The sequence below is a fragment of the Amphiura filiformis genome, chromosome 12 (assembly GCF_039555335.1).
Source record: "Amphiura filiformis chromosome 12, Afil_fr2py, whole genome shotgun sequence".
Lineage (NCBI taxonomy): Eukaryota > Metazoa > Echinodermata > Ophiuroidea > Amphilepidida > Amphiuridae > Amphiura > Amphiura filiformis.
In genome coordinates, this window is record NC_092639.1 from 5,843,968 (window position 1) to 5,860,584 (window position 16,617).

The 16,617-nt window shown below is 38.1% G+C and overlaps 1 protein-coding gene across 1 annotated transcript; it reads right to left on the reverse strand.

Annotated features, from left to right (window-relative positions):
• Positions 1–712: 712 nt before the first annotated feature.
• Positions 713–2,128, reverse strand: LOC140165307 (uncharacterized). The gene is made up of 2 exons (XM_072188644.1): positions 1,736–2,128; positions 713–1,070 (listed from the first exon to the last, which is right to left on the reverse strand). Exons 1-2 carry the CDS (start codon positions 2,049–2,051, stop codon positions 904–906), a joined length of 483 nt encoding a protein of 160 aa, XP_072044745.1. The 5' UTR covers positions 2,052–2,128; the 3' UTR covers positions 713–903.
• Between the last annotated feature and the right edge of the window lie 14,489 nt (positions 2,129–16,617).

A 16,617-nucleotide genomic window follows, 5' to 3' on the forward strand; every position in this document is an offset into this window, starting at 1 on the left:
AAACAAGCAACTTTGGCGGCACATTTGATAAAGATGAAATCATAATATAGTTTAATGATGTATATTCATACGTAGCGGTAAACGTAAATAGAAAGTAAATCTATACTTCTACGCTACTCAAATTTGGTACACTCACCGGAGCGCTTTCACCGGGTCAACCGGCGTCTTCAGCGCGGGCTTCAGCGGATGTTATTGCTCTGAAGATTGGTGTTGCTAGTGATGTAGTATAATATAGGACGCAACAGTAACAGAACTAAAAGACCCAGACTGAACCGTGACAAAGGGTTGAACATCGACCCTGTCTGGGACAACCTCCTGACCCCCCGGAACCAAGAGCTACCAAGGGGGCGGCACAATATCTTCAAGTTTGACGTCATCAACATCTGTGACGTCATCGGAGGTGTCCTAGTACTACATCACTAGCAATAACATCCTCTGAAGAAGCCGGTTGACCCGGTGAAAGCGCTCCGGTGAGTGTACCAAATTTGAGTAGCGTAGAAGTATAAATTTGCTTTCCATAATATAGTTACTTCTTTTGTGGACGGAATATGTTACAGTGCGTATTACGTAATGGTATTCAATAGACTTGTAATGATGCAATATCCATTCAATGGTAGTATAATACCTTGATTTAAAAACATAAAAACCATTATAAAAATTCATTAATAATACATTAAAAGGAGATATGCAAAACGCCGTTAAAAGGGGCTTATTTCCAAAGGAATCCTCAAACAATGCATGCAGAATAAACCAGTACCGTAATTCCCGAAAGAAAAACATACAAACAAAAAATAAAAAAGCACCGAAACATTGATATTTGTGCGTATTGACAACGACGTAGTTTCGGTTTCTTTACCAATTTTACAATTTGGCAAAGCATTCCTTGATTTACCATGTGGTCAATCATTTTTCTGTGTCCGTATTGTGAATCATGGCATAATCTTGATGATGGTCTTTGGTAATTGCCTTTTTGATGTCTGAAACTAACCACGGGCTTATAGAAAGAGTCGACACCACACTCAGGAACAGGAACGACGTTGTGTAGTTACCAAAACGCTCATACAACCACCCTGTATTCATGAAAAGGATAAAAAGAAGCACAAACCTCTGTAATCACACATTAGATAGTAACTGGCCATTGCTCATTGAAATGAAGCTACATGTAGTATATGGACAATATAAGTGTGCTCTTTCATTTAATGACATGAAATTTGAAAAATATTTACGTACCACTTGAGGTTTTGACTTTTAAAACCTAGATTTTGGTCATGGTCAAAAATTGTGCGTGAATCGGTTGTTTTCAACAGATTTACCACAGGCGCCTTGCTATATATAAACATTGTCATCTGCTGCATGATGTAATGTAAAAAGTTTTAGCTTTCGTTCGATATAAAAACAATTCTGATTAGATGAGGGGAACACTTGAGGTTTTGAGAAAAAACAATCACAGATGCCCATTTTCCATTAGAAGCTCACACAGCTCTAGTTATGATACTATGCACTCAACCGTGTAAGCTAAACACAGTCCGTATTCTCTACAAGGTATGCTTCTTGGACGAAATTGTGTGCTCAGGTGTATCGAGGTGCGTTTATAAGATAATCGTTTTGTAGCCAATGAAAAGAAATTAAATATTTCGCCGAGTAAGCCTATACATCCCCAAATGAATCTTTTGTTAACCTTGTCAACTATTTGAGTAAATTCTGAATATATTTTGGACAATTTAAACTCACATACCTGACAAGAAGCCGCTTGATATGGCTCCTATCGAGTATCCGATGAAGAGCCAGCTGACTCCATTCGAAAGCTTCTCTTCTTCTACAACGACAACAAGTTCCTTATAAAGACAACAAAACGTGACAGCAGATCCAAAATTAACCGCAAACGATGACCCCATAATTCCAAAGTAGGAATGTGACATAGACATGACTGGATCAGCTGCAAAGGCCGCAGTCGTTATCAAAGTAGAGATGTAGAAAGTGGTTTTACCTGATAAATATTTTGCAGCTATTGGGAAGGCGATGGCACCTGCAAGGTTCCCTACGCCACCCATAGTTGCTAAGAAAGCTGATTCATATTGTAGAAATCCAAGCTCATGGCAATGTGTCACAAAATATATTACCCACCCTGTATAATAATAACCACCTGCAGTGGAAATGCAGAGCAAGCACACGAAACCAAAATTAATGAACAAATCTAAATCCATGATTTGAATGATTGTCTCCAGTTTATTTGTCAATTGGATGGTGGGAGAAGATACATGTTTTGTAGCTGTGGTTTTAGATAATTCGGTAGGTCTAAGTAACGCACCACACACAACTAGATGTGAGTTAAGTCCACCAAGAATTAGAAGCGTTCCCCTCCATCCATAGATGTCCAGTAGTAACTGTGTCAAAGGAGGCACGATTATCAAGCCTATTGATAAACCGAAGTGGGAGATCGAGATTCCTATTGCTAAGTCATTCAATGTTTCGACGTAAAATGGCAAAGCTGCTATACTGATTGCTTCTGCTCCAAAGGAAAAACCTGTTGAACATAAATAATAAATAATAAATGGGATTTTGGTTTCTCTAAGGTTCAGAAACGAAAAAATCAAGTGATCGAGTTAACGATGCTAGAAAGCTGGAGAAATTTCATCATAGTGGACATGTTCTGAATAGAGTTAACATAACCATGACGTAATAAATTAGTTAGTTGTGCATCAAATTTCAAACGTGAAATATTTAACTGAGAAATTCATCATCACATGATCTTTGTATTTTTTAATATCGTCAGTCATTAATATAGTACTGTCACGGAGGTATAAGTGCGTTAGTGTTATAGACCTGACGGGGAAGTCCTCTTTTGGTCTATACGCTAGCGCGCTCGCCTCTTAAACCCAGGGTCGTGGGTTCGAGTCCCGGCAGGACCGGAAGTGGGTCGAAGAGGCGCACGATATTTCCGTGAGGGGTTCGTGACATAAATGGTGGCAGCGGTGGTCCCTGGTGTTTCTTAACACCAGGGGGATCACCCATCGGAAAGGGTTAGGCGTTCACAAAATGGCTGGCCGAGTATTTCTTGTATCAAGGACGACCAGTCTGGCCGAGTATGCCTTGTATCAAGGACGACCAGTTTAAACAGAGGAAGTAAGGCGCGAGGACGCGCCTTACGAGGAGGGGGAGCATGTCACGGAGGTATAAGTCCTCTTTTCGTCTATACGCTAGCGCGCTCGCCTCTTAAACCCAGGGTCGTGGGTTCGAGTCCCGACAGGACCGGAAGTGGCTCGAAGAGACGCAGGATATTTCCGCGAGGGGTTCGTGACAGTACTACTCTTCATTATTCACAGATAATCCATAGGATTATTTGAACATGTATCTCACACTTGCAAATGTTGTTGAACCTGGTTGCTCTCTCTGCCCTGCGAATATTAAGGACTTCTTGATCAGCTGACTTTTAACCGAAGAGATTAGGGTTTAGATGATTACGTATGAAACTAAAAGGAAAACCGATAACACTTTCTTCAAGTTTTCTGCTTGCAACAACGGGTCGAGACAAAGCTATCGATAATAACGTCCGTCGAGAGCTTAGCTACGACAATTGGTAGTTTCAAGTTATGAGTTTTAAGGTTGGATCTGGTTTTGATCATGTGGTTTCCTTTTATCCTGCCTAAGCCTTTGACTGACACTATTACCGATAGATTTGTCTGTATCCTTTGTTAGAAACTAACAACTGGTAAAAAAAGTTTCGGTTTTCATTTCAGTTTCCCTTGCTTGGAAGTTACCTGATCAATGCATACAAAAGAAGTTTTTAAATTTCATAGTGCAATATTCACGAGCAGAGAAGTCGAACAAGTCAATCTACATTTGAAGGAGTGATTTAGTTGGCCGAATAATCCAAGGATAGACCATCGAAATATTTCCACCGAGATTACAAAAGAATAGACACTCGAAAGAATAGACACTCGAGTGTCTATCCATATTCATATTCATACATATCGCATGCAGGAGGATCGATTGAAGATATAGACTAGTTGACTTTCATTCAAGTTATTTATTGTTCGAAAGAAATGAGAGGAGAGAGATGTGGGGAGAGTGTGTGGGTGTGTGTGGGGTGTTGTGGGGAGAGAGAAAGAGAAACAGATCGGAAGATGGAGGGGAAGGAGGGGAGAGTAGAGCTCAAGAGTCGAGTGGAATAGTGTAGGGGGAGGTGGAGAGAGAATAGAGGAAGATGAGGTAATAAATGTGAGTGGAGAAGGGAGCCTAGGTAAGAGGCATGGGTTGAGTGTTTTCCGAAACTAATTCATAATCAAATCTTCTCCAACATTATGCATCGCTTATGTTTCATACAAGCAAATAAACAGCACTCATGCCTCACTAGTCTTGTTACAGTCCACACGTGATTGAATCCGCTCCATTTCTTGTCTACATTATATATAAAAGCAAAGGTGGATATGTATCCGATAAGCTTAGCACAAACTTGACAATAGGCTATTATATACTTATTGTACTACATGTATATAGTGTGTACCTTTCTACACTAAATTTGAATTTATTACTCTATCACAGAGCGAAAAGCGGTTGGTGTTTGACCAATGAGGTAGTGATGCTTTCCCTAACGCAACAAAAAGCGCTCTACCTCATTGGGTAAAACCAAACGCTGTCGCTCAGCGATGTATTAAATTTAGCTTTAGACGTTATGTTTGCAGACAAGTTTTGCGCCTCTTTTTAATCTCTTGATCTTTGGTTTCTGAACAAAACAAAAACAGAAACTCATGACTTGAAACGAGGGAATGAAAGACCACTTGACCAAAACCAAAATTGAAACCATGTTCTTTATATAAAAGACCCATTTTGCGCGGCATCTTAATGTATGTAAATGTATGTATGGACAAAATACAAAAACAACAATTGCGAAAGCTGTGGGTCTTTTGGATGGAGATGAGATGAGAATAGAATTCCGTATTTCCATTACTTGGCGTTACACACCGACATCGCCTGGTAAATAATTACATTGTACAGCAGAGAAACTAACATCAATACCCGGGATCGATACATGTTTATGTGCTATGCACATTTGATATTCAGACGATAAATCCTTGGCCTGGGGTAGAAAATGATGAATATCTCCCGTAATGTTTTGATTCTAAAGAGGCCAATTTCAAGGCTTGCACTCAAGAACCGTGCGTTTTGAACTCAAAAACTGACAAAAATTCTGATTTTATATGTGCCGAACAAAAAAATGACAGCTGCCCTCATGCGTAAACACTCGGGTCACGGAAGATACACGGTACTATAGCGCAGCGTAGGCCACTGGCAGATTACGTATGCCATGCTCACTGACATCTACAGAGGTCAGTCACCAGGCTATTGTCAATAGCCTTAGTCGGATGTCCCTCGGCCCATTGTGCGTCTCAAAACTATTAAACAGGTCGGAACAAAATGGCCATGCGTGGCTGTGGATTCAACCTACCATTATGCCGATTTCTGCCATGAAGATATGGGGGCGATGACATTGTGCGTCAGGTAGATTAACAATTTTAACCTGCTGAATTTTCTCAACCTACCTGTGAGAAATACAGCCAAGATGAGTATCGGTATAGACCCTGCTGCGGATGCAACTATCAACCCAATGGATGAAAGTAAACCATACGTCATCATGGAGATACGTGGTGACAAGAATTTGCTTAATGAGCCACCAAATATACCTGGAACGAGATACATGAGGAAATATCATATCATAGAACTGGCAGTAAGATATGCCTTCATTACCATAGGCGTAGATCCCGGAGGATCCACAACATCATACCCCCACTTTTCTCCAAAAAAGTTGCGATTTTTATATCATTGGAAACCTCTGGCTACATGTTTATGTACAAAAAATATTTTGCAGATTAATTCGTTTAGCAAAGATATCGTGAAATTTGAATTTCGTTCTGGTATACCAGAACGAAATTACAACACATTGTCTATGGAGCAGTGTAATACACATAATCATGCATAACCAGGGATATGAGACAACATAATACGCTTCCGGATGATGCATATGGGTAGCCTGTGGAGGAGGCTACGAGGAAGTGGAACAGGAACAGAATGTGATATTAATTAGCCCGGCTTTTGTTTCATTGAGCATCAGTTGGTTGGTGATAAATTGGCCAAAAATTGAGCCTTGTGGAACATCACAAATACGGGAAGCATTATTATACGTAACACAAATTATCTCACGAACATGGTTTCTTTCTAAATAGCTTTGAAAACACGATTTTGTTCACACCCAGTCTTGAGGTCTTGAGAATAATATTGCGTTTTATAGTATCAAATGCTTTCTTCAAATCTAACTATTCAGTCCAATAAGGTGTCCTTTATCTATAACGTCATACCAGTCATTTGCACTACGAAGCAATGTAGCTGTAGCTGAATGCAAACGGGGACACCCAAAGAGGAATTTAAACTGGGGACATAAATTTTAAAAAGTAGGGGACGGATTGAAATACGTTGTGTGTGTGTGGGTGGGTGTGGGCAAGTTGGACATTCACATATAAAAACTTTTTCGACCCCCTCTGTACAACCTACAACGTTTTTTACCCCCATTTCAAAAGATGTGAATTCATGTCTTGCCCATCCTGTATCAAGTGTTTCTAGTCAAGGGGCACGACTTCAATAATCAATATCTTTACATAAATGTTTTACATGCACTCTTAGGTCATTTACGGTCAATTCTAGAGACAAAATGGTGGAATTTTGGCCATTGTTTTGCTAACTAGTGTAATTAAAAATTTGATCCAAATAAAAAATATGACTTGATAAACGCAACATAATGAGCTTCTTACCTGACGCTACTAGTAATGGCAATTAGGTTTGTATGAGGAGTTGTTCCTCTTCTTCGCGAAGCGTAAATAGGCCAGCATCTCATTTGTCAGAATATTTAATGTAATTTTAAGGGGATTCTTGTATACCGTACTTGCATATTAGTGACAAAGTTCAGACTGGGTGAAAGTTCCAAAGGGGCAACATTATTTTTCTCACTCACGATCCCCTTTCCAAAAAGCACTTTATATTGTGACAAAATCGCGAAGTGCGCAAAAAATTTGTCTCGGTCCCAACCCCCATTTCATGTTCAGCCAATCAGAAAAGACGTACTATGAGGTTGTCGCCAGACGGTTTGTTTAGTGACGAAGGAGCACAAATCGGCTGGGACCGAGACTAGCAAAAAATTACACTAATTTGGTCATTTGTCGCAGTTGCCTTATGTGCGTCAATGTAGCCACGGCACCGTCAAAAGACCAAAACCTTTATTGACTCTTACTCACCATACACTTTGCTTTAAATATCTGAATACCCCCTTGAAACCCTTATCTTATAATCTCTACCTTATAATGAACAATGGGTCTCTTACATGAAATAGCTCCAAAGCCTGGCACGAGAGAGATGATTATTCCTATAACCCACGTATAAGTATCAAATTGTTCTTGAAGAGCTGGCAGTAACAATCCAAAGGCTTTCACCATACCGGTTTCTAGAAGAAAAGCAACAAAAGATCCCAAACACACAATCCAACCCCATCCACTATCCATACTGGAGTGATGTGTCGTATTCAACAATTATTTAGCTCATCTAACTATTTAAAAATTTCAAACTGTCAAGTAGGCCTACTGGTATCCACATGTGTTGTTGCATGCAACTAGCAAAGTTGTGCCGTACCACACTCTTCTCGCAGTTAGTAGTATTACCCGTTTGAAATGTATATATCATTATAATGCACTGACCTGTTATCTGATGACTGCATTAAAGGGTATAAGCTTTTTTTTGTTAATTTTTTTAACGTTGTCAAATATTACAATAACCGGGTCACTGGCTGATTGTTGTAGGCCTAATACTGTCTTTTCTGATTTTTTTTTTATCTATGCCTGTTTTGTCGTGTTTTAGCTATCTATGCCAGTGTAATGGGGCATATATATGTCTTTATTGTGTTTAGTCTTCTTCTTCTACTACAGTGTTTCAGAGTGACAAACCTAGCTAGCTGAATACCAATGGGCTCCAGTGCTCATATGTTGTATTGCAACCGACAGAAATCTACAAAAGTTCATTCTACAAATCATATACTTTGAAAACGTGCTTGATTTATTGTTGTGAATGAGTTATGCACGTTTTATACAAAAGTGTTGTTGTTTCAGCTCTCTTTACAACATAAGTCAAGAATCACAGGACCGACAAAAGTATATCTGTGATATTTGAATTCTTCTACATGCTCACTATGAAATGGTCATTTACCCAAGCTCACTACCATTCACAAGATGCAGTGAACTACCAAATCGAAACAGATTAAAATAGTTGCTAACCTTAAACCCGCTAATCGCCTTTTCTATGTCTTTTTTTGTATTTTTTTAGCCCCTTTTGACCATTTTCGTCAAAGTTTGCTCCCTTAAAACTTGTCTTGCCCCCTTTGCCCAACATCTGAAAAAGTGCTGGCTACGCCACTGTGTCAGAGGGAATGACGTATGTGTGAGCCATCACGAAATAGAGTTTTTGGCATAACATGTGTACATGCATTATGTATAGGATAATGGCCAAGGATTAGAACGTGAGTGGGTACCGCGGCGAAGCCATTCTTACCCACTCACGTTCTAATCCGCGGCCATTAACCGACTTAATACACACCTATGACGTCGCGCTATTGTTTTACCGCTCCATTATTTTTCACGAATGGAGTGTTATTGAAATAGGTTGCTCTTTACAAATTGATCAATTACTCATTGATGCCGGACAATACACTAATATAATGATCGTACTAAATTTTAGGTGCGAGTGCAAAAATAGTCCGACTCAGCTTTATGTAAAATTTCTATAGAAATACCCATCATATCACGATCCAGGTGTTTAGTTCAAATCATCCGTAACCACCTTCTTGAATTATAAAGATTTAAAATGTTTGTTACACAAATTGAATAAACGTAGATTCGTAAAATCATTAAAGTGATTAGACCATCAATAGTTCTTTATGCCCACTTCTAATGTATTAACTGTTGAAGTAGTTGCGTCATGTTGCGTTTAGGTCTCTATTTTGCATAATAAGGAAAATTGGCAAAAGGTCATATAGCATGTATAGGCTCACATGAAATGGTCATTACAGTTGTCAACCTCAAGAAAACTACACCTATCGCTATACCTGAGCAATGATACTCTTCTCTGTGAATCGAGTTTACGATTTTGGAACAACCATGCAATTATGGACACTATTGTTTATCTTGGATAATATTTGTGATGGAATCATTCCGAGGATATATATCGTTGATTCGCAGCAGAAGGACCAAAATCAGGTACGAAAAGGTACGAAAATTTTAAATGTACTACAACACATTTTACCTAGGCCTATTATTGTCCTTGAACTTTGTCGGCAAAAAACGAAACAAACTTCGCCGCCTTCGACGCGAAATAAAAGCCACCTCAACTTCCAGTCCCCCTTCCGAAATCAAATGGAGCGTCCCTAACATTGTAATATTTAATTACCGTAAAATGGGGTAACTTCGGTAAGCGGGGTAACTTTGGTCGTTCAAATATATTTTTAAATGGTCATATTTCCGTACAGCAATATTGTTTTTAGTCATATTTGGTCTCAATTTGTTAAGAAATATATTTGGAAGAAGTCGCTCATGTCCAATTTCTTTGAAAGTTACGAAAATGTTGGCATTTTTGACCAAAAATGAGCATTTTTTTCCATTTTTTTCAGACAAAATAAAAATCGATATTTGTGAGCAAGGATGCGTGCTTGCTTAATTTTGCATGGGGATAAATGTCACAAAAACAAAACCTTGCCCATATACAGCGAAGATCAATTTTTCTCATTTTCTTTTCTTCATGGAATGTAATACTCTGACCAAAGTTGCCCCAAATGCGGGGTAACTTTGGTCAGGCTATTTTCAACCCCTAGGGCACCCTTTCAAAATTATTCAAAAATCTTTTTCAACTTCAAGGTGTAGAAGGAACCCTAACGTCATAAAAAGAGATAATTAGAAATATATTTGGTTTTGTTTGGAAGCAGTGGTTTAAAAACTCTGAAAAGTGCCCAAAGTTACCCGTTTTACGGTATCGGATAGGCCTACTGATCGATGTAAGTAAATATTCAAGCATGCCAAAATACCATCAGATGAAACATCAGATATACTAATGACAAATAAAAATTATACAGAAAATAGACCTACTGTGGCTTTTATCATTATTAAACATGCCCGAAGAGAACTATTTGAAAATAAACAGATTCATAGGCCTAAATACATTGATACAGAATGTGTATTATGTATATGTAGCAATGTTGCCCAAAATATGACAAATTATATGTAGGGCCTAAGCCACTAAAAACGTATAAAAATATAAAGAAGGAAAAAAATGTTATAAAAAACAGTAAGCGTAGAAAGAAAGGTCCAAATAAATAAAAGTAAAGGCCTACGAAGTAAAGCCTAAGTGAGGGTAAAACACATCTTGCATAATAAGTACAACGTACTTAGCCAACAATTTAACCTGCCCGTTTTGATCTTGACTTGCTTTTCACAGATTGCATTGTAAGGGCTCGGATAGCGACGTTTTTACGTATTTTGTTTGTGGCACCTAAGAGCAAATCAGACACATCCTTCTGATATCAAATAATTTAGATTTTTATTAAATTCGCGATACAATACACATTTTAAGGCAAATTATTAAAAATTGATATTTTTGAAATTTAACAGTCCTCAAAGTAAATTGTATAAATCTAACGATATGCAGTAAATAGTAGGAAGTTGGGTTGAACAGCCGTCAATCATATGAAAATTGTGACCTTCATTATTAAAGATATAGATTTTTTCCTCAAAACACTAAAAAATGTAAGTCTTTTTGGAAACAAATGTTTAAGTTCTATATGAAAGGTCAAATTTTCAATTGAGTCGGCTTTTCATCCCAGCTACATAGGCCTATAGTTTAATTACATATCATTAGATTTATAAAGTTTACTTCGAGGACTGTTACATTTGGAAAAATATAAAAATATGAAATTTTAATAATTTGTATTATATCGCGAATTTCACAAAATCAAAATTATTATTATTATTAGATATAGGGACAATCCTCGTATTCAGCATGCAATTCGATATGTCTGATGTGCTCTCAGGTCCCATGACAATACTGTGCAAATGTTGCTATCCGCTTCCTCAATTTATTGTATTAATGAAAATCATTTTCTTCTTGTTTTTTTTATTTTTTTTTTGCATGAATGAAGTGATGATAACAATACCGCACTTTTCGCAAATACTTGCTTTTCAAAAGTGCAATTGATATTAACACTACATTCGTAAATGCCAGTACTTTTTCCCTGAAAAGTATTTGCTTTTCAGAGAAAAGAGAAAGGCATTTACGAATGGCGTGTTATTGTGATCATCGCTCCATTCGTGGAAAATAATGGAGCGGTAAAACAATAGCGCGACGTCATAGGTGTGTATTAACCCCAGATAACGGAACACATTTCTGTCTCTTTAATTTAGAATAATATGTATGATGTTAGCTGCATTTAAAAAAAAATTAATTCGTAATAACAGTCATCTGCATTAGGAAGTAATGTAGCTGTTAAGTGCTGGGGTTTAAAACCAATCTGATTTGCATACAATATGTACAGCCCATTATATCATTAGAAATATATACATCTGGTTGAACACAGCCTTTCATAGAGTTGTTATCACGTAGAACGCTAGTCAGTCTGATTGCTATTGTTAAACAAGACCCACTTAGTCACTTAAATTAGGCGCTTGAAACGAACGAATTCGGTGTTACACATTTTCACTTCATAATTAATTTTGTCGATCTAATGAAAAGCAATAATTTTTATTTCTTCGGTAAATGTCAGAAGAAAACTATAATGCTGGTGGTAAATTTTCGATTTTCACGGGCTTCAAGTTGCCCTGTGAATTTTTTTTTTTTTTTTTTTTGTTAGAGGGGTCAAGTCAACGTTTTTGCTTTTAAATATAACATAATTCGCTAACGAAATATATTTCCCAGCTTTCTAAAGCACATCATACATGTCATATCGGGCTATATGTCATATGTTTGTTAGAATTTCGGTTTTGATTGCACCATATTTCAATTTCGGCTACCAATTTTGTCAAAATCAACTCGCGAATGTACCCATGGATTAATGATTTTGCAAACCACAATAGAAATATCGATTATTTCTGCTGGTTATATTTATAATATTACTTTGATTAGAAATGAAGTTCTGGTTGGACATTTTGACAGTCACAAGAGAAAACAAAGGTGAAATTAAAACAGATCATATTCTCAGTAAACTGTAATATATAGACCCACATGATTTGCGTTTCAAACTAATATAATTCGCTAGCGAATTATATTAGTTTGAAACGCAAAAATAAATATTTCCGAAAAAAGCTCGCGGGCGAAGTTGAGTTTTGTAAAAATCAAAAATCTTACACTGATAGGCACAATATCATGCCTAATTCTATCATCGAAATTTTTTAAAAGGTATTTTAAGCACTATGTTTTTAACTGACATTACTGAAGAAAAAAATATTGCTTTATATTTGACCGAGAAAATGAATTTCATGGCAAAAAGGTGTATCTCTGAATTGTGCTGATTTCAACATGTATCGATCGACTTTAAGCGCGACTATGCATAACAAAAGAAGCTGGTCAGTAGCGTACTGAGTGTTATGGTCAATATACTATAGCAATGTATTTATTTTTATTTTATTCAATGGTTGTTTGAGTTGTAAATATGGGGGGGGGCAGGTGGGTGGAATATTTAATGCAAACGTGGACACACGAAGAGGCATTCCAGCTGGGGACATAAGTTTTAAAGAGTAGGGGACGTATTGAGGCTGCAAGTGGTTAGCAAGTGCTCAGAAATACGCTGTGTGTGTGTGGTGGGGGATAGGGTGTGGACAAGTTGGACTTCCACGTGTAAAAACTCTGTACAACCTACAACGTTTTTGACCCCCATTTCAAAAGATATAATACCCTTTCAAAGAAAGTAGCCTACCTGAAAAGATGTGAATTCATGTCTTGCCCATCCTGTAGCCAGGGTTTCTAGTCAAGGGGTACAACTTTAATCAATATCTTTACATATATGTTTTTAGGTTGAAAATGTACATTTTGACCCCCAGAATAGTTCTACATTGTTAATTTAAAAAAAATTAAGGTTTACGATATAAAATTATTCTATTGCATTGGTTTGAATGCTTGCATGGCATACAAGTCAATTGCAACAACTTTCTAAGAAATCGGAAACTTGGAGTAGTTTGGAGTAGCCTACCTGAAAAGATGTGAATTCATGTCTTGCCCATCCTGTAGCCAGGGTTTCTAGTCAAGGTGGACGACTTTAATCACTATCCTTACATAAATGTTTTTAGATTAGAAATGTACATTTTGACCACCAGAATAATTTTACATTGTTAATTTTTCAAAAATTTAGGTTTACGATATAAAATTATTCTATTGAATTTGTTTGAATGTTTGCATCATACAAGTCAATTGCGACAACTTTCTAAGAAATCGGAAACTTTGCCTGAAGTAGTTTGGAGTAGCCTACCTGAAAAGATGTGAATTCATGTCTTGCCCATCCTGTAGCCAGGGTTTCTAGTCAAGGGGTACGACTTTAATCAATATCTTTACATAAATGTTTTTGTGTTGAAAATGTACATTTTGACCACCAGAATAATTTTCCATTGTTAATTTTTCAAAAATTAAGGTTTACGATATAAAATTATTCTATTGCATTTGTTTGAATGTTTGCATCATACAAGTCAATTGCGACAACTTTCTAAGAAATCGGAAACTTTGCCTGAAGTAGTTTGGAGTAGCCTACCTGAAAAGATGTGAATTCATGTCATGCCCATCCTGTAGCCAGGGTTTCTAGTCAAGGGGTACGACTTTAATCAATATCTTTACCCCCCCCCCCAGAATAATTTTACATTGTTAATTTTTCAAAAATTAAGGTTTACGATATAAAATTATTCTATTGCATTGGTTTGAATGTTTGCATCATACAAGTCAATTGCGACAACTTTCTAAGAAATCGGAAACTTTCCTGAAGTTGTTTGCTCAAAATAGTGGAATGTTGGACGATTTGCTGTTCTGACTCCCGGGGGGGGGGTGTACTCAAGTTTGGTTTTGGTAGGGACGTGCCGCTGAGAATTTGAAAGTGGACCCATAAATATACCAATTTTTCAAGAATTTGGACCCATTGATATCAAGTCAAAATTTTCGGCCGAATTTAACCCAATTTGTCTTAGTTTTTACAATTTTGGCAAGATTAAGGAAAAATTGCGCTATTTTCCGAAAAAATTGAGAAAATTTTGAAAAAAGGACCCATTCATATACCAAAATAGGCTTTGAAAAAGGGATCATTGATATACCAAAAGGCTGAAAATGCTACCCATATTTGCGGCACCTCCCCGTATGGTCATTTGTACTGAGTACCCCCCCCCCCCGGGTTCTGACTCCATGTTCCATGCCTGTGCCCTCTAATTTCCTCTTGAGCGCCCTCTTGAATTTAGCTGACGCCGATACAGCAATCGACTTGGCGACATCGCTCATTTGAGCGTACACGGATGGCTCAACTTGTCAGATCGACCCCCATGGGCAACAAGCCTATTGTACACCTCAGCTGCAACTGACATCAGCGTGATCCTCTATATTTGTTCATGAGGCTGAGGTCTCCTTTCGTTGGTAGGGGTACAATAACATTGGTAATCCACTGTTCCGGAGGGGTAGCTTTGTAAAAACTTCTACACAGAATTTGTAGATGATGTCTACCATAGCTTCACCACCACTCTGGAATGCCTCAGTGATAATCACACAGTCCAGTCCAGCAACTGTGTTGGTTTTCGTGATTTTGATTTAAAATTTTGATCCAAACACAAGTGTGATACGATCAAGCAAAATCAGTCGGAACTCGGTAATATTGATTTGGAGATATAGCCAAACAAAGGAAATATTTCCTTTTGTTTCCTCTTGTTTTGGAAACTCGTTAATTGCTCATATCTTTGGAACTGGTTGTTCAATTTCAATGGGGTTTTCTGCAAAATCTAGCTTTGCAAATGCTTTTTACTATCCTGTAGGAAACTGAAAATTTATTATTGCCGAGTTCCGACTGATTTTGCTTGATCGCGTCACAAGTGATTTCTGAAAATTCCGAGGTAGGAATTAAAATTCCTTCCTCGGAATTTTCAGATGGTGAACTTTTTGACATTTGACCTGATAACATACTCGTAGACTCCTACCCGGTACCCGGGACTCCTGAAAGTTTGAACCGGTCCCCGTTTTTGTTGAGAGATGGTTGGTTGGCTTTGATGTGAACTACTTCTTTGACTCCACGCTGGAACCACCGTTGTCCCTGTCAAGTATGTGAACTTTGTCCAAGTCCACGAAGTGTCCAGGAGACTTGATGTGAATGTGGTTTGAGACCTCAGATGCTGTACTACTGGGCCTCCTATGTTCGTAAAAACTTTCAGGAGTTTACGAGGTAGGAATTAAATCCATGTGTTTGAATCAAAAGTTTAAATCAAAATCATGATTTATACCAACACACATGAAATTTCATGCACGTGTGTTGGTTTTCATTGCTTGAATGGCCTTCTTTTTGTCTCTTCCAGGGTAAGGGGAACAGCTCAAATAGGTACGTCCTGATCGGCGGGTGGTGGGAGATCCGATGTTGGTGGTCCATTGTCATTGTTAACGGAAGTCACAGAATAGTCTTTCCATTCAGCAAGGACTTCTTTGTTACTTGAGGGGGACTGCCCACCTCTCTTCTTCACTTTGGGATTTGATCTCTTCTTCTTCCCAGAGATGTCATAGATTAATTTCCATGTGGAGTTATATTGCCATTTCAATTGCTACTTGTCTTCCGTTTGGCGGTGTATAGAGGCAAGTTCGTCAGCTCTGTAAGACTCATTTAGCTGGGTGTTGAGCCTTCTCTACACTTGGCGTGACGGGTTCTAGTAGGTAGGTATGTCTTCTTGGCCGCATCTCTTTCTGATCTCAGCTTAAGGGTCTTGTCTGTCACCCAGCGTGGCATTCCACACGTAGCTCTGTCTGACCGTGACGTTCCTTGTCTGACCATTAAGTTACTTATTTTCTACACAAAAAATCTCAAGATCCTCATTCTGTAATCACCTCTTTTCTATTATTTTATTTATTTTAGCATCTGCTTGCATCATATAACAGGTCTTGACTATACGTCTCAACAAAAGTTTGGAAAGTTTTTAAAGCATCTATATCTCAGATTATTTGTGACGCGTTCACATCATATCAATGGATTGCTACATTATTTCCCTTTATGACACCACATTTGAAACAATCACTTTTTTTACGGCTGTCTTGTGAATGTAGTGGGGTCTTAAACAGAATTATGCCAAAGTGACCATTATTCTGTTCTCAAACAACACTAGTCACTAACCTCAATAGCGGGTGGAAAAACCATACGCAGCTACAACAGCCAGACACCTCCTCATCATGTTGGTCACCAGCCTGGTCACACGTTGCTGTGGGATGGCCAGGATTCGTCGCAGATCATTCAATATGGTTGCATTGGCTATCTGGCACGCACAGCACGACCAAGCTGGTCCACCAGTGTTCAATCGGGTTAAGGTCTGGGCTGATGTCAGG